The sequence below is a fragment of the Typha angustifolia genome, chromosome 8 (genome assembly GCF_048772165.1).
Source record: "Typha angustifolia cultivar Huaian chromosome 8, ASM4877216v1, whole genome shotgun sequence".
NCBI lineage: Eukaryota > Viridiplantae > Streptophyta > Magnoliopsida > Poales > Typhaceae > Typha > Typha angustifolia.
This window is the reverse complement of record NC_133246.1, coordinates 12,110,811-12,134,078: the sequence shown is the minus strand read 5'-3', so window position 1 is coordinate 12,134,078 and position 23,268 is coordinate 12,110,811. Positions and strand designations below refer to the sequence as shown.

Genomic DNA, 23,268 nt, shown 5'->3' with positions numbered 1-23,268 from the left:
TATCCTAGTATTCAAAGCTTTTGAACAAGCAAAAAAAATATCTTAATTTGCTGGATTATAACTATTTCATAATTCACGCTCCTATCATTAACCAAGTGCTTAAAGGCCTTACTGAATGCTACCAAATTAAATATAAGGATTGAATGTGCAGTACCATACCAAGGCAGGACTCTCATAGTTCTCAGTCAATCCAGATAGCTTCCTCATGCCACCAGCTGCTGTTAAAGCAACCTCCCCTGGTGTACCTTCAAAAACATTACACTGAACCTGAAACAAGCAGGACAATTTAATCCCGTGAATAAGATTAGGATAGCCAACAGAAGAACTACAATATATTGCAATTTAGAGCAACAATGGTTGTGCCACTGACACGCATTTAACATAATTTTAATAAAAAATTTAAGATATTTAAAAATATTTTTATGTTTTTGGTATGTCAATCTTTAATATTTAATTTAAATATATATATTAAAACCTATATAGTAGTGTTTTATTTTTAGATTATTTTTGTAAATAACATATTTTATTAAAGATAAAACAATAGTCAAATACAAATATTATTAAACATATAATATAATTGAATATATTTATTAAAACTAATATTAATAATTGAACAACCATAATATGATTAAATGCTTCATAATATAATTGAACACATAATAACATTCAACACATTGATTGATAATAATTGATGGAATTAAAAAATAAAAAAAAGGTTTCGCATATCATATCATGTTTATTAAGAAAATAACGAGCGTTGATTTGATAATGATTGACAAAAATAAAACTAAAAATAAAAAAATAGCTCCACATCGACACAGAGACTAACAAGGCACAATAGGCGACAGTGCCGAGCAGCATGCACCCATGCCGCTCGGCATGACGTAACACGCGAGTGTGTATAGAGACTAGAAAGAATAAAGATTGAGCCTACTTAACATGAAACATGTTATATGAGAAGCTTTTTTTTTGTTGCATTAAACATACCTAAGATATTAGAATAAATGCATGATTAGAAAATGAGAAAAGTATTAACATACCCAAAACCATTTTCTTGGAAAGCCTCCGCCCCAATTCTTTTCTGAATAAGAAGGAGCATTTTCGAATTCAAAACGTTCTCCATCCCATTCTATCCATCCTGATAGAACATATGAAGAAAACAAATCAAATTAACATAATATAGATATTTAAAAAATTGAATTTTTTTTTTGGTGTGGGCATGCCAAAAGATTAAGCTATGTAGTACATGATATCCCATATTCTTTCATGACCTAAGAAAAGTGATCCTGTGCCAAGATCCAACTAAACTTGTTTGTTAAAGAAATATTTTATGGCAGCCAAATTTGATATCCAAAATAACATTTATAAAGGAAGCATTGCAAGAGATTAATACCCAAAAAATAGCAGAATGATCATTAACCTTAACAAAATAACCGGTAAGGCAGTAAAACAAAAATTATCACTGCAGATTTAACACCCAAGCATTATTGTAAGCCTGCAACGCACTGAGACCTCATTTACAATACACCAATAAATATCTGAAACTCTGAACAAGCAATGCACATTGGGAATTTGAGACCTTCAATGAGGGATCAGTCAAATGGAAGACGGCAAGAAGGATTTGCAGCAATAGCAAGGACCCATATTAAGTGTGCAATCACACAGTTTAACAGAGAGTCATGTACTGCTCTCAGTTTTCCCAGCTTGAAGGCATTGAAGTGGCATCAATATTTTCCTCCAGGGTGTGGTCTGCAAATGCTTTGAATGCTCTGTTTACCACCATCTTTATTCAGCCTACATCAGGTTTAGGCTTCCCTGAATTTTTGTGTCTTCAATAACTAGATGTGGAGCTTAAAATTCCTAAAGATATATCCTTATTCATACTCATAGAAAACAATAGTTCCGCATACTTTCAAGTATATCAGTGTGTGCTACTAGTGCATACATCAAGTAATTGTTCCTCATGCAGAATTATTTATATACAGAACACCTAAAAGGCTAAAAGTATGCACAAGAAATTGCCTTAAGTAAACTAGTAAAGAGAAACCAAAAGAGACTAGCTAGGATGGCACCATGCAATTCTTGTCAAAGCTGCAACAAGGAATACTCTAGGTCAGAAGAAATATCTACCAAGGATACATCGCCGCACATACACATAGGATCCAATTGTTCCATGTTCTTCAGGAATATCTGTTCTACTAGTGCATACACAAATAATGGTTTCTCATGCAGATTTATTGAAAAAACAAAACAACTAAAAAAATCTACAAAAGTTGTCTCACTAAAGAAAAGACAAAAGAAATATAAGATTCACGTAAGCATGTTTTCTTAGGTTGCAGCAATGATTGTGCAGAAGGCACATGCCATGCCGATCCTCGATTGGCATGGCCCGCTGGTGTGTGTGCTGCCATGCATTGGCACACATTTTTAATAAAATTTATAGTGTGGGTCTTCGGCAAGTTAATCTTTAATTTTTTTATTTAATATATATATATATATATATATATATATATATATATATATTAAAGCCAACATTCGAGTCTTTTATCTTTAAATTATTTTTCTAAACTCACTTATTTTATTAAAGATATAGCAATAACAAATAAAAACATTATTCAATACATAATATTATTGAAAATATTTATTAAACTAATACTAATGATTGAATACTCCATAATATTATTGAAATAGAAAAAAGTAAAAATAAATGGGCTCTGACATATCATGTTTGTCACATGATAAAAAAAAGCTCTTGGAATATTTTAGATTTACCACTAATAGATCTGTATTAGATCAATAAAATACGTTTCAAATCTCATACAACTCGTTATAGTCGGCAGCGGTCAGCACGACATGACTCGGCACGAGGTGTGCTACTAACACACATCGTGCCAAGGGTTGTGCCACTATCAGCACGACCATCATTAGTGGGTTAGGCCTTGTGTAATTTTGGTTTGAGCTGCAAGCTTATGGTTGGGTCCTCGAGCCTAACTCACCTTAGCAACTTGGTAGGTTATAGGTTAGCCCAGTCCACACAGCCCAATCTTTTAGGCTTTATTTTGGTCCAAATTTAATTAGTTTTTATTTTAGAAAAAAGTTATTATTAGAATATAAAATGAATTTATTATTTAATGGATAAAGGTGAAAATTTTTACTAGTACCTATATTATTAAATTGAGCTATTCCACGTGGACCACAAGTGAGTGGATGCACTCAGATTTTTATTCATCTTGTATTTCGTGTCATTATGTTATCATGTTATTATGCTATCTTGTTATTTTTGTGCATTGTTATTCTTTGTACAAATTGCAAATATATTGATCATGAATAGCTAGCAGAACTTAAATTGAGATACATAGGACTAGAGAACAAACCCAGTATAGATCACTCCACGATTTTCTGTAGAGACTCGAGTTTACTTGGAAGCCTAGGAAATAAATCTACTTTAAATTATTACAGTGACTTTTTTAAGTGACTTCAGTGAAAATCTAAGAAATAGAACTATTTTAGATCACTGCAATAACTTTCTTACGCAATTCTGGAGAAATTACGGAACAGTCTCAAATCATATCGAAAAGCTTCCTACAGTGACTAATCTCTCTTAATATTTAGATATGATATATATAATACTAAGTGATACCTCTTGATGACCCTAACTAAATCAACTATAAAAAATAAACTTGAGCATTATATTAAGGGTCACTTTTAGTTGATATGGACTCACAGGCACAGACTCAAAATTAAAAATACAGCATTTATCGAGATTGAAAAGTTCTACATAATGAAATTTGAGCATGTTATTAGCTTGTCACTCGCATTATTATTATTTATGCTTTATTATTCACATAATGAGCATGCTAATTGTTATTATTAATTCTTGATCTTTGATTTTCAAATCATGTTTTACAAATTCTAGTTTTACTGGCTTTTGGGTGGATTTAACCACCGAGCTAAAATTATTAGCTCATAAATTCTCTCAACATTTCAGATGCTAATCATTGTGGCAAATGAATGTGGTGTACCAAAACTCATTTACCTCCACTTAGGATTGGTTTTTTTTCTATACTTGCATTAATTGTTTTAAAAGTAATGGTTGTCTAACTTGAACATCTTAATGTCCTTAAAGAGTTTTTAGTTATTGACTTAAGAATTACTAATTATATTGAGCCTTCATGTGATCAGTCATGATTTTGGTTGTGATAGGCTTTCTCATCCGCCTCCCTCAGAGTTGCTTTCCTTAGTCTACATCTCCACCTATCTCCTTTCAAGCTGAAATTCTAAAATGGAGAAGGGAAAGGATCTCACACTTTTAACTAAAGTGGATCTGAGAAATAAGTTGAGATCTTAACTTATTTTTCACATGGATCGTGAGATAAACCTACTGGTTTGCTAAGAAACTTCTTTCTGCGTAATATGGACTAGGGTTGCAAAATCACCCTAAAATATTGATTTTGAGGGTGCCAGCCCACATGACAATCCCTAATAAAAACACCATGGCATGGGAATTCATGGGAAAGATAGATAAGCAAGGAAGTAAAGGATTGTTAAGATTCTAAAAATTGGGTGATTGCACCAAAAACCAATTGGGTTTCCTTTTTTTGCATCTACACCCAATTCACTTTAATCATTATAGGTTTACCCAACTAATCTTTGGAATAGCAATCCTACCACTAGAAATATCCTTTCGCTACGAGGTAGAGAGAGAATGACATGTCTCACAAAGAATGACATCTTATCAAAGAAAGTAAAAAAAAAGGAAACATTGCTCCAGAGAAAAATAATTAAAGATTTCAAGAAAGAAGGATTTCTTTCAAAAGACGGCGGCAGCTGGACAAGGAGCACAGCTAAGCCACCAGGGTGCTGGTACGTTTAGTCCAACCTTAGACAAAGAGCAGAAAGACCCAAATCGAAATGAATGGAAGATGCCTCTATACTTAGATCAATTTGTTCTAATCTACTTAGAAGAGATCGTTGTCAAGTAAATAGTAAGACCCTTTAAGAATATCTTGGTCTAGGTTCAGAGATACCAGCTCCCATACAATAGAGTCAAAGGACAGCTGTATAGCTAAGCATAGGTCAAAGGGAAGGAGGAGGCAAGCAAATATGTATGAACATAAGACTTCAAGTCGTAGGAAAGAAGATAAGAGTTCTCGAGGAAGTATCATACTTATATTTTTGTAAACAATCTGTCATCTATTTGACAAGAGGGCATGCCCCCGTTGTTTGAAGCCCTAAACCATTTGAAACACTCAAAAGTTGATCGCACTTTCCCTTCCAATGCCACTTAGAGAAAGGTAATTTATGTGATCGCATTTCCCTCAATCCCTTTTATCTATATGTGATTCTTCAAGATTTTTTTCATCAAATCCCACCAGAAGATAATTTTTTCTGTTTTTCATTCTCTTTTAGTATTTCCTTTGTTTTACACTTTCAAAACCAATTTGGGGTGTAAAAATGATGGATCAAACCTAATCTTGCTAGATCTATCATTTGTAAGAGTAATTCAACAAAGATCTAGTATTTTGGTGCTAGATCAATAACAAATAATTTTTAAAATGTAAGAATCAAAGGAGAAATTTGATATCCCCCAAATTCAGAAAATTTGACCGACATATGTCAATTTTATTCAAATTGATGAAAAAATTGGTGTAGGAACATATCCGAAATTAATTATTGAAATATTATCAATTAATAGATGTGTTGAATCATATTTTTACTTAAATATTATTATATCTTTACCAAAATAGATAATTTACAACATCATCTAAGGATAAAATACTCTAATTTGCAAATCGGCACGGCCATGTGCCGTCCGGCACGGCAGTGTGCCGGTCATTGTGCTATGTGAAACCTTTTTTTCATAAATTAATTATTTAGAAGGCTTAGATAAAATTAATAATAATAAAACTAGAGATGATAATGATGATGGTGATGGTGATGGTGATAGTGATAGTGATGGTAATAATGAGACTCAGTTTGGTGATGGTGATAATGGAGATAAGACGTGTGTTCTTCTTACCCAACCTTCTTAGAGAGGTATTCTTTTTACAGAAGACTTAAATCTGTAGGTAGCATGACATCAGTAGAGGTGCACCTATAGGATGATATGAGTTTATCATATTTACCACCATATCAATCACACCCACCAAAGCCAAAATACCATTATTATACTCTAGATTTCCAATCTGCATATGCTTATGGTGTGTATACATGTGCCTGTGCACGTGCTATTCATTCTCGTTCATGATCAATATACATATCATATTATAGAAGAAAATAAAATTTCTATTTGTATAAAGACTATATAAGATGTTTCAACGAGTAATACTATCAGTGAATGAGTTTTGAAAAATATTGACAATACAATATTATCGTGTTATTCTTGTCCCGGCAAATGAAGTATTTGATCCTCCTCGTTATTTTATATTTAACTAGAAATTAATTTTAATTATTAAACTACTATCAATTAACATTATGTGTTCAATTATATTATGAAGTATACAATTATGTTACGGAGTGTTAAATATTTAATATTAGTTTTAATGAATGTCTTCAATCATAGTATGTGTTGAATAATATTTATATTTAATTATTATTTTATTTTTAATAAAATGTTGTTTACAAAAATAATCTAAAGATAGAATATTATAACGTAGGTTTTAAACTTTTAATACATATATTTAAACCAAAAACCAAAAATTGATATATTGAAAATTGAAAAACATTTTTAAATATCTTAAAAAAGTTTTTTAAAAATATTATAAATACATATCAGTGGCATGTAGAGGCGTGTCACTCGCACAACGAGGCATGCCCATGCCGTGCCAATGGTGGATTAGTATGGTACGTGCTACTAGCATGATCATCGTTGACCCAAAATATATACAAATCGTAAAAACCATATCAAAGTGTGCCATTGGCACACTAGGGCATGCCGAGCAAACAACAGGCACAATAATTCCTTGATCCAATTATTTTTTCTTTCTTTCCTAATTTATAACAATTCATTTATTATTTTTTCTCTATCAGATTTTGTTAGTTTATCTGTGGATACCTTAATTGAGATATATGGAATTTGGTAATTATATTGCTGGAATCCAATAATTATATTTCTGACAATCGTAGTAAAATATGATGTAGGGTTTCTTAATTTATGAAATTTGACATTGGTATTTATGGATTACGACGAATCTATTTAATTTGTGGATAACATTTAGTTGTATTCACCATATTCCAAATCTTTTATCTCTTGTGATGGGCTCTATTTGCAAGAGAAGTTGATTAGAGGATTCAGAGAAAGAAGATTAATCTTAACGGCCAAGAGAAAAGGAAAATACTGAAATTTCTCAAAAGCCCCCAACTAGGGTCTCTCATTACTTCCCCATCAAGATTAGTGTTAGTTTTAAACAAGGTTCCGGATACTGGTAGCAGGTCAAGATCGACCACTGGAAAGTTGCTATGTATCAGCTAATATCCGTTGGCCGTTTTGGACGAAACTTTTTTATGAAATTTAAAATTATTATGAAATGTAGAAAATTTCTGAAATTCAGAAAAATATAAAAAGGAAAAAATGGCATCCACATGTTTAAACATTAAGAGGAACAAAAAATGATTATTTCCTACTCTCTCTCTTGGGAACTTGCATCGCTTCACTAACACCTCTCTCTCCAGCAAAGACTTTTTTTTCTTTTGAACTCCCTCCCTCCCCTCTCCATCTCTCCTCTCTCACTGCAGCAAAAAAAATTGATGCAGAATAAAGAGAGAGAAAGGGAGAAAAAGAGGGAGGAGATAGAGGGAGTGCTGCAGAGAGAGGTGAGGGTGAGAGGGGTTGAGAGAGAGAGAGGATGGGGAGCTCATCAGAGAAAGAAGAAAAAATTGCATACCAGAGGCCGCCAAAATTCGAGCTCCACCTCATACTGAAAATAAAATTATGAGGTATCTCCTTACATTTTAATGCAGGGAGGTATTCTTTGTAGTGGTGCAAAATATTCCTAAAACGGGTAGTATGAAATGGTAGTACTTTTATGTTAAAATGAATCTACTACATTTCTTTCATAATTTCATTTTCAACAATGGATCAGAGACCAATAAAGGCATGTCCACGCTGGGGGATACACTGGAGGATGTAGTGTCTCAGTAGGTGCTACAGTTGCAGTTTGTCCAGATGAGTGAACCCAATTAGGGACAAAGACTTGAGTATTCAGTCTGATACTAGGAATTAAATAGGGAAAAAATCGTTCTTGTAAAGGAAAACTAATCAAGTGTTAGAACTATAGTATTTCTGATGCTCCATAATAACAATAAATGAATGTTCATGTGCATTATGCATATTAATTAGTCTATATTTACAGAATAGAGAAGCAACTGTACATATACATAGCTGGATATATCTAGATTTGGATGCTTGAATTGTATCGAACAAGGAGTGTAATAAGGTACTAAAGTAGGAATTTACCAAGTACCTGTTGACAAGCCACCTGCCATACATATCTGCCAATGAGGTTCAAATACAGGAAAAGCTGCAAGCCAGCCTGCTGTCGATTTTTGTTTGGAAGTAACATCCCCCCAGCCATATACAGGCTTTGTACTATACTCCCAGCGTGCTGTTTTCACAGTCTGCACGTATTTTGACCTATCACAGACAGATATTGATCAAATCAAATCTTAAACACTGTCTTTTGGAACACTCAAAACAATGGAAAGCCAAAGAGATGAGTCAATGTCACAGCGCAGAGGCTAATCATAATGTCACTTGTCTGTGATCTTTCTAGCAAAATTATAGGTATCCACTCTTTCTTTCTCTGCACTAAAAAATGTAGTACTAAACAAGTGAGGTTGTATTCATCAAAAGATAAATAAAACTGCTGCTGTTTTTTGTTCACTGTCAATAACCCATTTCCAGTAATATGAAAAAATTGAGTCAAGTAGTCAACTACGTGTTTCAGTCTTTTTTGATATTTGCATTGAGAATGGGAAATTCCAAAGTGCAGGCATTGGATAATCACACAAAACAATGGTGCATGAGTCATCCAGTAATAGAAATACTATCGTGATACATTTAGTTAGAGTCTTTTTTTATTGTATTAGTTATTTGTTTTCATTAAAATAAATTTTCTATAGGTCGCGTTCGAACGCGGCTGGGAACGCGTTCAAACGCATTTGTGAACACCTGCATTAGGTTCGCAAAAATAGAGAACACGATATGCGTGTTCGAATGTGGTCCGGTGCGTTCGAACACTTGCATCGCGTTCGCATCGACAAAGAATGTCTTTTGTGCGTTCGAATGCGATCGGGCACGTACGAACGCGATCGGTAGGAATATTCTAGAATTAGAGTTAATCATTATTATTTTGGCTTGTTGGCTAGCCTCTATAAAAATATGGATGGCAGCCAAAATTATTATGTTATTGAATTATTAATTTTTTGCCTCCTATCTTCTTTCTATCTTATCTACCCTAATCTCCTTTCTCTATCTTCACCAACCTACCACTTCTACCGTTGGCAAGGTCTCTCTTAACTTCTAATCTCCCTCGTCTGTCAAGTTCTCCCTCTTTCTTGGGATCTCGACCACTTCTTCCCCTTCGTCTTTATCACTTAAACAACATTTACTATCCACCCTCATCTCCATTATCGTTCATAACCATAACATCCACTCCATCCGTCACCACCACCATCATCCGCACTAAATCGTAATTTCGTCCCAGTTGCAGTTCGAATCTGCGAAGGGCGTAAATACGAAAAACGTAAATCAAGGAGTTACTGATCAATTCCACTTGGTTTCGTCATTTTTTGATTGCAAGAGGATAATTGGGAATATTTTCCCTCAGTTGCGTGGACTGCTTCCTACAATAAGTCCATATCTCGAAGGAATTGTTCCATAGCTAATCATTGGTATCAGAGCTTATCAATTTGGTACCATATACCCAATCATATCGTAGTAAATCCTATTGGAACACTCTCCCAGAGAAACCAAATCGAAACAAAAGATACTACTGGTAGGTCCAGAAAAACCTAGAATCTCCATTCTTGCCATAATTAGAACTGAAGGGCATGATAGTTAATGCATAGTCTGTAGTTAAAAGTCCACCTTTGTAACTATCTTCCTTGAGAAAATAATTTCTACTATCATCAATGTTACTGATTAGGGTTAAATGCATTTTACCTTCCTGTACTTATGCCCAAAATCACTTTGCCTCCCTGTACTTCAAAAAATCTCAAACTAGTCCCTATATTTATGACTAAAGTGAAACTGTTAGTTTTTCTTTAAACTTAACTGAATGACGTCAAAATAACCAAAATGCCTCTATCGTGTTTGTTAGAGAACATATACAGATTTTGATATAATAAAGTAAATTACCAAAATAATCATGATATTTTATTAAATTTAATAGAAAAGCTAACAGTTTTACTTTAGCCATAAGTACAAAGATTGATTTGAGACTTTGTAAAGTACATGGAGGTAAAGTGATTTTGGGTATAAATACAGAGGGGTAAAATATATTTAACCCTTTAAAATATAAAAACTGTAGTACGATCATCAACATTGCTAGTAGCTTGGGTTGGATCTTGATAAAGTTGCACCGACTAGTAACATTTTATTGTTTCATTGTTGTTACAAGAAGTAGAAAAGATTTTGGAGAAGAAAGAAAGGCACGGTCTGGGCTATCATTATTTGGATTTTTGGGAGTTGTTAATAATCTCTCTCTCTCTCAAGAGTTGGATTTAACTTCCCACGGTGTTTTTATAATAAAGTAGATTGTATGGAATCATTGCCCTTATTAAAATGGATGACAATTATTTTATTCATCTCTTTAAGAATTTTATAATAAGTAGAGCAAAAGCACATTGCTACACGTAGAAAAGAGTGAAAGTTCATATACAGTCAGTCAGATATATGTCGAAAAGGGTGGTACCACAAGCTTAACTTAATATTTCATTATTGTAAATCCTCTAGCAATGATAAAAAGTTAAACATCAAAAGTAAGGTTGATAAAATTGAGATCTGAAGTACCGTCCGTCATCACATATGGCGCCTTGATGCCAAATTGGGGTGACTTGGAAACCTTCTAAAACACGATCACGGAATTCCTAAAATGAACAAAAGCAATTCATGATTCACTAAAGTGGCATTCAATAACAACATGAGTACAAGCATATTTTTTAGTACTACATTGACTATCTATGGAATCAACGCCTAGCTAGATTCCCCATAATTACGTATAAGAAGCAATATATATAGATGTCCATGGAAATACATAAACCCAATATTTTTAATACAACAAAAATTAACAAACTGCAATATTTTTCCTTATTTATTCCTACATATATATGAAATCATTGCTCAGTTTATGATATCAAAGTAATCAAACTATAAAAACTATCTAGCTCAGGTCATCAGCATATTTTGAATGCCCAATACTGTTCATTGTTCACAATTCAAGGAGACTAGACAACCAAAATCCACAAGGAAGGTATCTCATCAAACGGCGGAGAAATACTTTTGCAACAAACGGGAATAGAGAGATAATGCAACAAAACTGAACTTTTTAGCCATCTTAACAAAGAGATGTGAAGTAATTTTCTGGAATTAGTTTGATAATAAATTTTTGATGTGTTTAAGATACTAATTGGAGAATATCAGTCAAAATGACATGATATTTAAATATATGTTGACTATTGTGTACAGACTCTTGTTTTCCCTCACATTAAATGGAGCTGCAGCGAAGTTTGGACGTATAGAGCGAATAAAATGTCCAAATGGAATGAAAAGATAATAGAAAATTGTCAAGGATCAAGGGGCCTGGCAACATAATCATTGTCCTGAACAAGGTTTGAAAAATCAGGATCGGAATCGGAATTGGCCTTCCGAAAAAACAATAGGTATTGGCCGGATTGGCCGACTGTATCGGTCATCCTAATCGAGTCAGACTTTTTTTAATTACGTAAAATTCTAAATATTATTTAAAAATACAGAAAAATTTCTAAAACTTTAGAAAAAATGACAAAATAATAATAACATAATAATTATTCATATATGAACCCTAAAAGTTTTTTTAAAAAAGTACTAACTCAAAAATCAAAACTTCAATGAATATCGAACTATCTCTCGTAAATCTCTGTGATTGTTTTGATCATAATTTACTAATTGATTATCTCTTTAATTATTAATAATTATTATTATTATTATGATTGTTTTTCTCCTTATCAACCATACTCATCTATTTGTGGACTGTACTTGTGTGGTCTACGTTTGTTAATCTTAGTTGTATCACATAATAGATAAATGAAAGAATAAATCATCATCATCTCTGCCTCTAATGTATATAAAGGTACTACTGCTGCCTTCTATATCTATTTCTAAAATTTCTTTCTTGTATCACTTAGCATGAGAGAGAGAGGCATTTATTGCAAGGAGGATAGGAGTGGAGGTCGGACTTGTTAGTGTGTTAGACTAGTAAAAGGATAGGGGCCCACCCATCAATTATGCTGGTGTGTCACAGTAGGAAAAGGATAGGGCCCACCCATTAGTTCTTACTTCTTTTGCTTTTAAATTTCACCTCACCAAAATGGTCCCACCAATTCCGATTTGGATTGGCCGATCCTGGTCGATCCTAATCAAATGACTAAGATCAGGCTTGGATTGAGGTCAGATTTGGCTGATCCTGATCCGGATCGGCCTATCCGACGAACCTTGGTCTTGAATACAGGTAGACTGAATATTACCAAAGATACTCAAAGTTGAAGTTGTCAACAAAGGGAAGAACTTGGGAACAACTGTAGGGTCAATGATGCAACATGCTGTAGAGAGAAGAAGTCACTAAAACAATATTGTTAACAACAAATTTTTAAATAACTTTAATTTAGGGAATTTCTTTGAACCACCCGACCCCAAATAGTTAGGACCAGCAGCTTCCTTTTGTTGTTAATTTTCCACAATTGGACTACTTGTGGGTTGAAGTGCAAGAAGAATAGTTAGGGCTAACTGCACAACTGAAAGGAATTCTTTGTCTTTTATTTTTCTAGCTCGATGGAAATAATAAAATGAGTACGAGAAGATGTCTATACGAAGAGGTTAAGAGTGGCAGCAGTGGGAAGGATATAGAAAAGCTATAGATTTTTGCCAGATGAGTACGAACTTATGAAGTACTCACTCTCCTTTTACCTCTACCTGCACACTTTATCCTACCACTATGTAACAAAACATCTTAATAAATAGAGATCCTGATAACAAAGTCAAACAACTAAATTAGACGTTAACTATGTGTCTTTTTTCTTTCTTCTTTTTCTCTGTATAGGAAAGGTGGACAAGCAGGGCAAGACACTAGGCCACGGGAGCCCTATTATTTTACTACAAATGTGCCAAAGGGATACAATACTCTCGTACAGCTTTAGACCTACATGGCCAGCTTTCAAGGGTGGATATCCTGGTCCTAGGCCCCCAGCAATGTTACAGTGAAGCAGAATAAGCCACATGAAGTAGGTGCTGGTGAACCCATGCAACTAAGAAGAAATATGTTCAACACAAAATAAATAACACTTGAATGATTTATTATATTTTTATGCACACAATAAGAAGCCAAAGCAACAACCTGTGGAGGGACCTCCTTACTTGGAGGAGTGGAGTCGCTTGCAGCTATGAAGGTGTTTCCCAATATCAGTTCATGCCTGCCTATGCAAACTCAAATTCATGAATTAATGAGTTATCATGGTTACTCTATTTAAGTATATGCAACAATAAAAATGGGCAGAAAAAAAGCGATAATTCATTTAAGCTATAAATAAGAGTTAGTTTAGGAACTTCCTTTACCTAGACTTCTTAATTTTTTTATAACACATATTCACTAAAAGAAACCAGTGGTTCAATCTATCAACCATTAATTTGAACCAGTGCTTGCTAATTTAAAAGGCACTCACGGTATGCGAGCGGTCATTCCACCACATAGCCCCTAGACGGTATATAAGCACCTTGGAGGTCTGGCATTTTAATAATATATAAAAAATTAAAAATAATTATATATGATATATAGGCTCATCAATTCGTGCCTCAAATTTGCAAGAATCAGAATAAAGTATATGATATTCTAATACAGTATACCAACTCATTAATCCATGCTTTAGATTGCAAGAACTAAATGTCCCTAATTTCTGCCAACTCATCAATCCATGTTCCAAGCCACCAACGAATCACAGCCTACCATTTTTTCTCATAAATACTAAATCGAAGGCTTCCCAAGGCAATCAAATTCTCTCCTCTCTCCCTCTCCCTCGATTTTCGATGGCGCCTAAGGCAGAGAAGAAGCCAGCAGAGAAAAATCTGATGGAGAAGGAGAATAAGACCGTCACCGAGGAGGCCCCTGCGGTGGAAAAGAAACCCAAGGTGGCGAAGCGTCTCACGTCCAAGGAAGGGGATGAGAAGAAGGGGGCCAAGATGAAGAAGTCCATCAGATGAGAGGAGAGAGAGAGAGATCAATGAGGAAAGGACAAGAATTAAGGCTCAAACAAATTTCTTTTTTTAAACTTACAACCAACCTAAACCATTTTGTAACCCGTTACCTGACTCGACCCATCCACATCCACCATTGCAGCTACCAGGCCTACCAAATGTCAAGGCGGGCCGCCAAGCCTGCTACAGCAGCCCACTCACATATCAAGGCCGCCTTTGTTGGTTGTGGGAAGACCGCCTTTACTGCTTTTCAACACACTAGGTCTGACACATTCTGTATAATAAGGAAGCACAAAAAGAAGCATGAACGTTTGTCTAGAGATAATTTTAAGAATCCATTCATTTCTTTAATGTGTGTTTCTATGAAATAAAGTGTCATAACCAAGATTCTAAGTATCGCTTTCGGAATCGGGATAGGGTGCTTGAGAAAATGATACGTATCGGCTATATTAGTGATATCGGCCTTCCATTTCAAAAAATTCGGAGCTGGGATCAACTAAATCGGCCGTATCAACCGATCTGTTTCAGCGAAATAGATCGGGATTGGTCGATACCTAAATCCATGGCCATAACGATACATATATTATGCCCACAAATGCAAATTATAACTTGGAGGGGTTTAGATTAAAAGTAATTACTTACATGATTTAAAATTAGCCTTAATAGACAATCGATACATTGCTGAAATCATAAAACCAACATGCCTATGCTGTCTGATTAATCATATGGACCTTATGTACAGCCACATACTCTGTGAACTGCTTCTGCCGCCACCCACATACAGGGCATATCAGTGTAGCTGAATGACCATACTTGTATGGCCGCATAATCAAACACTTTGGATCCTTGTCTGATGTTGGGCGCAGTGAAAGGTTTAATTAAACTTCTTCTAATTTCTTCTAATTTCCTCTCATCATTTCCTAACATATTTAACCACTGAGGTCAAACTAATTTAATCTTAAATTTGAGATAGTGATTTAGGGGGAAAAAAGTAAATATATACAGCCACAGCAATTGGCTTCCAAATCAAATGTATGAATTGTGAAGAGTGAGCTCGGGATCAATAGTTTTACCTCTACTGTAAGCAATTTGTATCTGACAGGAAATGTTTTAGACCAGCAGGAGATCAAGTTCTTAAATCAAGCTCGCATTTCTGTTGTTTTATAGCTGTATTAATAAAATGAACATCGATGCAGAATAATGCCTTTCATTTTATCTATGTCATAGGATTAAATATTGATCTTATGCTAGAAACTTATGGTCTTCCAAAGAAATGCCAAAAGAAAGTAGCGTGATGTTGATATTATGAAAATTTAATGATCTAAAGTACTTTGACATGCTAAATTTCTTCTGCTAGTTGATTACCCAACAAACCATGAAAGTCATGAAATCACAAGAACATCTGATGAATAGTGTAGCATTCCAACAAACAATATCATCAACACTTCATAACAGAATAATTACTAGCTCTCATGTCATGCTTATTCAAGTTAGTACATTTCCTCCCAGGAAAGATTAACTTAGTATTTTCAGTAAATTTAATGCAACCTCAATATTCTCAAATGTCAGACATAAAAAATTAAAGTTTAACCATGATAACAGATCATGACTAATCTTGATTCACTCTGTTTATTTGCATAATTTGTTAACTTTATCCTTGAACAGGAAGAAAGGATTTTGAGTATTCTAAGTGAACAAATGCAATGAGCATTATCAAAAAATAGATGTCTACGAGAAAAGTCTTACTTCCCCAGAAGTTCTTAGACTCCTCTGTGAATTGGCAGATATACTTATCATCAGCACCAAGAATTTGAGCACCAACCCCAGTAAACCGGTGGCCATGGATAGTCTTGTCCAGCATACTCATCCCAGTTTGAAATACTGGGTTCTCCACAGAGTACATAAAGCAGAAGCTTTCCCTGCACTTAGGGATTGATACCTTGAAATACCATCCTTCAAAAAAAGGCCGAGCAGTCCCATCAAAGTGGTACCTGCCACAAGAACACCAATCAGCTCATTATTTCAACTCCGGCCATCATCTTTTCCTCATGAAATAGTATAAGAGTAAAGATTCTTCTTTCAAGTTTCAACCAACAATATAAGATCATCTTGAATCAAACATTCTTCTTTCAAGTTTCGACCAATACCTTAGGATCATCAACTAGCTGAATTGAGAAGTATACTTTCTATCAACATGTGTGATAACAGTATCTACTAGTAATTCATAGACAGTGAGACAGCAACATATTATTCATTCATGCAAAATTAGCACTCAAATAGAGACTAAGGCTGAGTTTTTGACAAAATAACACTCATAATAGGCATGACATCTATTTACAGGCTTCCTATTCCACATGAGCATGCCATATTTTCCTGGACAAAAAAACTGAAGTTTTAAGCATTTTCAACTAGATGGTGCAATTAGCTGACTCTGGCCTTCGGCATCATCATAAAAGGCTTCACTCTGATGCAATGTTCCAAGGAGTAATGCAAGCATCCGCTCTACAGATAAGTTCCCTTGTATCACCGAGCATAAATAGCATACCCGTAGGGCCAAGGCACAGAAAAGTGATGTAGCATAATTATCAAAACCAGACAGACTAGATAGTCAGATTGGTAAACCAGTGAAGCAACCACCAGCCAGTTTGATTTAGTTATAGGACCGGAAATACAAATCACATGTTAAAACCTGACTAACCCAACGATTCAACTAGCAAACCATACAACTTAGACGGGTATTTGCGAACCGATCAGGTTGCTTATTTTTTCAAAATTAGCTGGTTGTCATTACTACTCTATTATTCTATTTTCTATGGGCAATTTAGACCTAACAATAAAAGTAATTATATTTTTTTAAAATTTATAGTAATTAATAGAAGAAAATGCAATTTATTGCTTTAATGGATATTAAAATTATTTAGAACTATAAAATATTATTTAAACATTTAAAATATTCTTAAAAAACTAGTTGTCTGACCAGATGACCCACTAGTTAAACCAATAACAAATGAATTATGTGATGTAGTATCAAATGTTTCCTAGTTCTAAAAGGCTTCCTCATGTTGAGGTTCCCTAATTCTCATAATATTCCTATTCTCAAAGGTTTCCTTAAACTATAGGATTCATAATCTCAATAGGTTTCCTATTTAAAATGTCTTACCTAATTATCTAGTTTTCTAATAGTTGTTAGTTTCCTATTTGAAATGTCATACATTTTGACAGAGAAACACATTATTTTTAATAAATTGATCCTTAGTTCTATTTTACTTCTTCTCTTTTCTCTTTTCTCTTTCTCTCTTCTACTTTTGTGAAAGTGATCACAAAATTTCATCCTCGGTTGTGCCAAATTTGTATCAGAGAGGTCTTCATCCTAGTGACATCTTGCTGCCGTCGACATTTTTCTGAGTCGCAACAGACTCGTGGAGATGCTAACCTAGAGCACATAATATTCAATGGCTTCCAACGAAGCTAGCCACAACTCAAACAATGCAACAACAATTCGGGTTGTAGACATGACTAAATTCTTCAACTTTTAACACTCGGCAGATGATTGCAGGTAGCAATTGCACAACTAGTAACCAATAGAACCAACATCGAGCCTCCATTATAAAATGCGTTGTGTAGGAGACCCAACCCGCACCCTTATTGTCCAGCCTATGATGAAAATTCTAGCAACGACAAATAGAAAATATCTTTCTTGTACGTAATCTAAGAAGGACAGGGAGAACACATCGTGTTCCACAAGAACACAATCAGGATTTCGCATTAAAGTAGATCTTCAATCTTTTAATGGTTATTTACATATTGAAGATTTGGTTGACTGGGTTTCAAAAGTTGAACACTTCTTCGATTAAATGGAGATCAATGAGGAAAAGAAAATTAAACTAGTGGCATACAAGCTAAAAGGAGAAGGTTCTGCATGGAGGGATCCAACGATGGGCGTGCCACAAGCACGAACTGTGTTGACCAGTGCCACTACACTTGCCGACTGTTCCCTAAGAGAGAGAGAAGAAAAAGGTAAATGACTATTTACCTTCACCGTCGTCGTCGCCCGAGTTCACACCCCCATTGGGTGCCCTAGCCCGAGGGGGAGAGAGAGAGAGGGTCGATTTAAAAACTTAAGTTACATTTCTCTCTCTCCCTCCCTCCTTTTCTTCCTCCCTCCCTTGGGCTAGGGCACCCGACTGGGGTGCGAACTCGAGTGACGGTGACAACGACTCAACAAGCAGTGAGCGGCGATCGGCGACAGCAAGCTCGACGATGAGGTCGATAACGAGTGGCAAAGCTACTAGGAGGGGTGCCGTGCAGCACCCCTCGTGCCACGTGCCGGTACGTTGCCGGCACGGCCATCTATGGTAGGATCAACTATAGATGACTAGTGCGTGACAAAACAAGCCACTAATTAAATGTTAGCATGGATGAAGCAATTATTGCATGCCTATTTCCTTCTGGTTGACTATGATCAATAGTTTTTCCAAGTTCCAATAAGGAAACCATTCCGTTTGTGACTATACCATAGAATTTTGTTGATTCTCTACACTAAATGATTTATTTGAGATAAAAACTCAAGTTTAGAGAGATTTCTCGAAGGACTTTCCAACAATTTATGATCAAATCATGCTTCAATAGGTGGAGAATCAAGTTGATCAATCAAGCAAACCCTACAATATATTCTCTTCTACGACAACTTCAATGGATCCGTCATCGAATTACATATGTATTCCATTTCATGATTCAATTACTCGATCTAGCTCACTGAGAAATCCAATAGTGCAATCAAATATTACCTTTCAACCAACTATGTCAACGAACTTGAAACAACATTGGGTGGAACAACACTTATGTCTCTACAAATCCTATAAAGTGTTATCAATGTAGAGAAGTAGGACATCATTCAAATAAATGCACCAAGCAACAAACAATCAATCAATCTCACTGTCAAAAATGTATTGATCAAAGAAGAGCAATATGAAGATGATCAAGAGGAAGAGGATGAGGCTCATATAACAAACATATGAGGACGAAGGAGTTTCTTTGGTGGTTTGAAAATTGTTGTATGTCCAAAGCAAGATCCACCTAAGCAACGACATAATATTTTCAGGACGAGATACATTGCCAGTCAACAGGATTGTGACCTTATCATATATAAGCGTAGCAGTGAAAATCAAGGATTCTAGTTTCGGCCGATCCCGATCTAGGCCGAAACCACCTGGTTTCGGCCTATATCAGCTGCTGCAGGCGACTGCAGCAGACAGCTACCTGCTGTAGGCGGCTGCAGCAGCCGACTGTCTGCTATTGCTGTCAGCAGCAGCTAGAGAGAGAGGGAGAGAGAGAGAAAGAGGAAGAGAGAGTGATGGAGAGAAAGGGAGACAGGAGAGAGGGAAAAAGGAAGAGAGTGAGAGAGAGGGAAAGAAAAAAAAAAGAGGATATGAGAGAGAGGGAAAAAGGAAGAGAGTGAGGGAGAGGGAAAGATAAAAGAAAAAAGAGGGTATGAGAGAGAGGGAAAAAGGAAGAGAGTGAGGGAGAGGGAAAGATACAAAAAAAAGAGGGTGAGAAAGAGAGAGAGAGAGAAAAAAAGATTAAAAAAAAGGAGTGTGGAAGAAAATGAATACTTTAGACTTATAGTTAGAGGGATAGGAAAGAAGAGATGGAGAAAAAGAGATTTTTACTTTTTAGGCTTTATATGTGAGTAATTATTATTTCTTATTTTCTTATAATTTTTTCTAAATTTTTAGAAATTTCTCAACATTTTTAATAATATTTAGAATTTTATTTAATTAAAATAGTCCGATCCGATACAGGCGGCCGATACGGCCGATATGACCGATATAGCCAATACGTATCATTTTTTCGGACGGCCGATCCCGATCCCGATACCGATTTTTGGAACCTTGGTGAAAATATTGTCTCACAAATAGCAGTTAACAAATTGAACCTATCCACCCAAGATCATCCAAACTCTTATTCTAGAGGATGGATCAACAGTGTTGGCAAGATAAAAGTAACGAAATAATGTCTTATCAATTTCACCATCGGTCAGCCATACAAGGATCAAGTTCTCTGTGATGTGGTTAACATATATGTTTTGTTATATACTCCTTGGTCGCTCTTGACAATATGCCGCCAATTCTATACGTAGGTCGTTATAATACATCTACTTTCTATAAAGATAGGATGAAAATTATTCTCACCCATATGCACAAAGAGGAACACATATCAACCGCACAACTTTTCTTTTAGTCAATGGCGTAGAGCATAAGTCATGAGAAACAGTAGAAGTCTTGGCAATGATAGAAAGAAGGTCCAATATCGACACTAGAACCACTTGAGATAAATTTATTACTAAATGAATTTTCTTAAATACCTGATAAGCTTTCTAAAGGTTTGCCTACTGAGCGAGACAAATAACATCATATTGATCTTATTGTTGGCATGAATTCACCAAATCTATGAAAAAAATGGTATATAATCCTTGCCCAAGCTAAGTTTGCATACAATAACATGAAGAACATATCAAAAAAAAAATCACCATTTGAGATTGTCTTTGTTGTCTTTGGACAATCACTAAATCATCCAATGGATCTTGTTCCTTTACTAGCAATTGCAGATAAACATCACAGACTGAAAATTTTCAAAGAAGGTGACTTTGTCGCAGGGCATATCCAAAAAGAACAAGTTCTAGTAGGAAGCTAAAAGAAATTGAATCCTAAAAAAATTGGACCCTTCTGCATTTTGCATAATATTAACGATAATGCTTACATGATTGACCTCCCAGATAACTACAAAATTTCAAAGACATTCAATGTCCAAGACATGTTCAAGTAACATCCTTCTGAAGCAAGTCCATTATTTGATTCGAGGATGAGTCCTTTTAGGCATGGCGGACTGATGTAGTATCAACTATCAAGCATTTCCAAGTTCTAGAATTATGCCTAATCTTAAGGTTTCTTACTTCTTATAGGAGTCTTATTCTCAAGGATTTCCTGATTCTATAAGATTCCTAATCTCAACATGTTTTCTATGTAGGTTTGATATTTCAATGTCTTTAATTTAGTTTTCTATTAGTTGATAGTTTCCTATTTAGATTGAATTCCTAGTAGATTTAGGAGTTTTATTTGTTTTAAGATTGTTCTCTATTTAAGGAGAGGTGGCGTATGATGGAGAACACATTTTTTATGGAAATTATCATTGGTTCTAATTTACTACTCCTCTGTTCTCTTCTCTCTTCCACTTTTGTGAGAGTGATCACAAGATTTCTTTCTTGGCTGCGCCATTTAGCCACATAACAAGTACATGAGTAAGATAACCCGTTGCCACTCGTTATTACTAGTGATAAGCAAGATTTCATCTCACTAGCAATGTAAGCATTTGGGTATGAAATTATAATGTTAATACTTCTATTCTAGTTTCCCGAAAACTATTTATCTCATGACAAGGATTTTTCTTTTTCAAGCATCAGCTCAGTTGAAAGTACAAAGCTGTGATGTTACAATGTCCTACACAAATAACTAAACGAAAATCAACAAAAAGATTAATTCACCCGCTATGAGGAGTTCGGAGCGGCCGATCCCTCGGAGTGGGCATGTAAACCGGCGTCGCAGGCGAAGACCGCGCGACCACCTCTCCCGACCCCGACACCGAGACCTCCGCCGTGATCGGGGACGGCCGCCGCCATCTTAGAGCGGACGGCGAGAATCGCGGCTTCACATCGGGGAAGGGGATCGAGCGGAGGAGAGAGGAAGCTGCGGCGGAGAGGTCCATGGGGGGAGGATTGATCGCATTAAGATGAAGAAGGAAAAGAGAAGGTTTTGTTGGATTATAAACGGAAAGCGATGGGAGATAGGAAGAGGATGAAATGGAAAGAAGTGGAGGAGGGTTTGGGGAAGCGGGGGAGGAACAGGTGGCTGTGGTTGAGCGACACGTGGGTACTCTTAAGGCGGAGGTTTTAGTTTTTCTCAGTATGTATTTTTGGAGTTTAAACCAAAATATTACTGCACTACAAAATATTCTCTAAAATACAATACTATTCAAACTATTTTTTAAACTAGTATATAGTGAAATCACTATATCAGACAGTAATTTTTTGTCATTTTCTTCTATAAAGTCATTTATATAGAAACAAATCGCTTTCTCGAGGAGCAATTGATATAAAAACAATAGTGAAGAATTCGTTGTCTAAGATAATAATTTTTCTAATAGTTTTTTATTGTATTGAAAACAACTAAAAACCGTTGATAATATTTTGGTCAAAAACTCTGTGTTTTGCGCCAAAAAAATTTATTTTTTCACAGCTCTCCCCTAATCTATATATTTATCCTATATCAAAAACCTACTTAGTTTTTATTCTAGGGAGTTAGGTTTATTTTCAGTTTCCGAATTTTACGACACTGATATGTCGATAATCTTACCTACTCAAGTATGGCTACCCAATTGAAGAGACTACAATTAATGGCTTTTAATAAAAAAAAAGTCATTTGTTCATATTATTCATTATTTGAAAAATAAAATAGCTTTTTGCTTCGGGATATCAGCGATAGCCATCCTATGGTTTTCGCTTCATCTATCGTGTGATTCCCCAAAATCTCGTCTAGGTTTTCTCGAACACCTAACTTTAGAATTTGAATAGGGATTCAAACTCGCAAAAATGAGGAGAGTTCAAATCCCAAAGCAGCTTGTTTTGATCCGCAATCGGATTCTGAACAAATTTGGATATATTGTAGTTCTAGAAGAAAACTTTCCCGTAAATATAATATTTGGGATTTGGATAATAAATCGAGAGATATCGTCAGATTAGTAGTCGGAGATTGGGATGGACGGAACTGTAG

General features: G+C 35.2%; 1 protein-coding gene across 1 annotated transcript in view; it reads right to left on the bottom strand.

Moving 5' to 3' along the window:
- Positions 1-22,326, bottom strand: part of LOC140764952 (probable tocopherol cyclase, chloroplastic) — a 28,835-nt gene extending 6,509 nt beyond the window's left edge. The window contains exons 1-7 of the mRNA XM_073103828.1: positions 21,984-22,326; positions 16,190-16,434; positions 13,590-13,669; positions 11,012-11,088; positions 8,463-8,632; positions 1,041-1,138; positions 160-267 (exon numbers count right to left, since the gene is read on the bottom strand). Coding sequence (XP_072959929.1) covers positions 160-267; positions 1,041-1,138; positions 8,463-8,632; positions 11,012-11,088; positions 13,590-13,669; positions 16,190-16,434; positions 21,984-22,204 — 999 coding nt within the window. The 5' untranslated portion in view covers positions 22,205-22,326. The remainder of the gene's footprint in view (positions 1-159; positions 268-1,040; positions 1,139-8,462; positions 8,633-11,011; positions 11,089-13,589; positions 13,670-16,189; positions 16,435-21,983) is intronic.
- Positions 22,327-23,268: the final 942 nt, after the last annotated feature.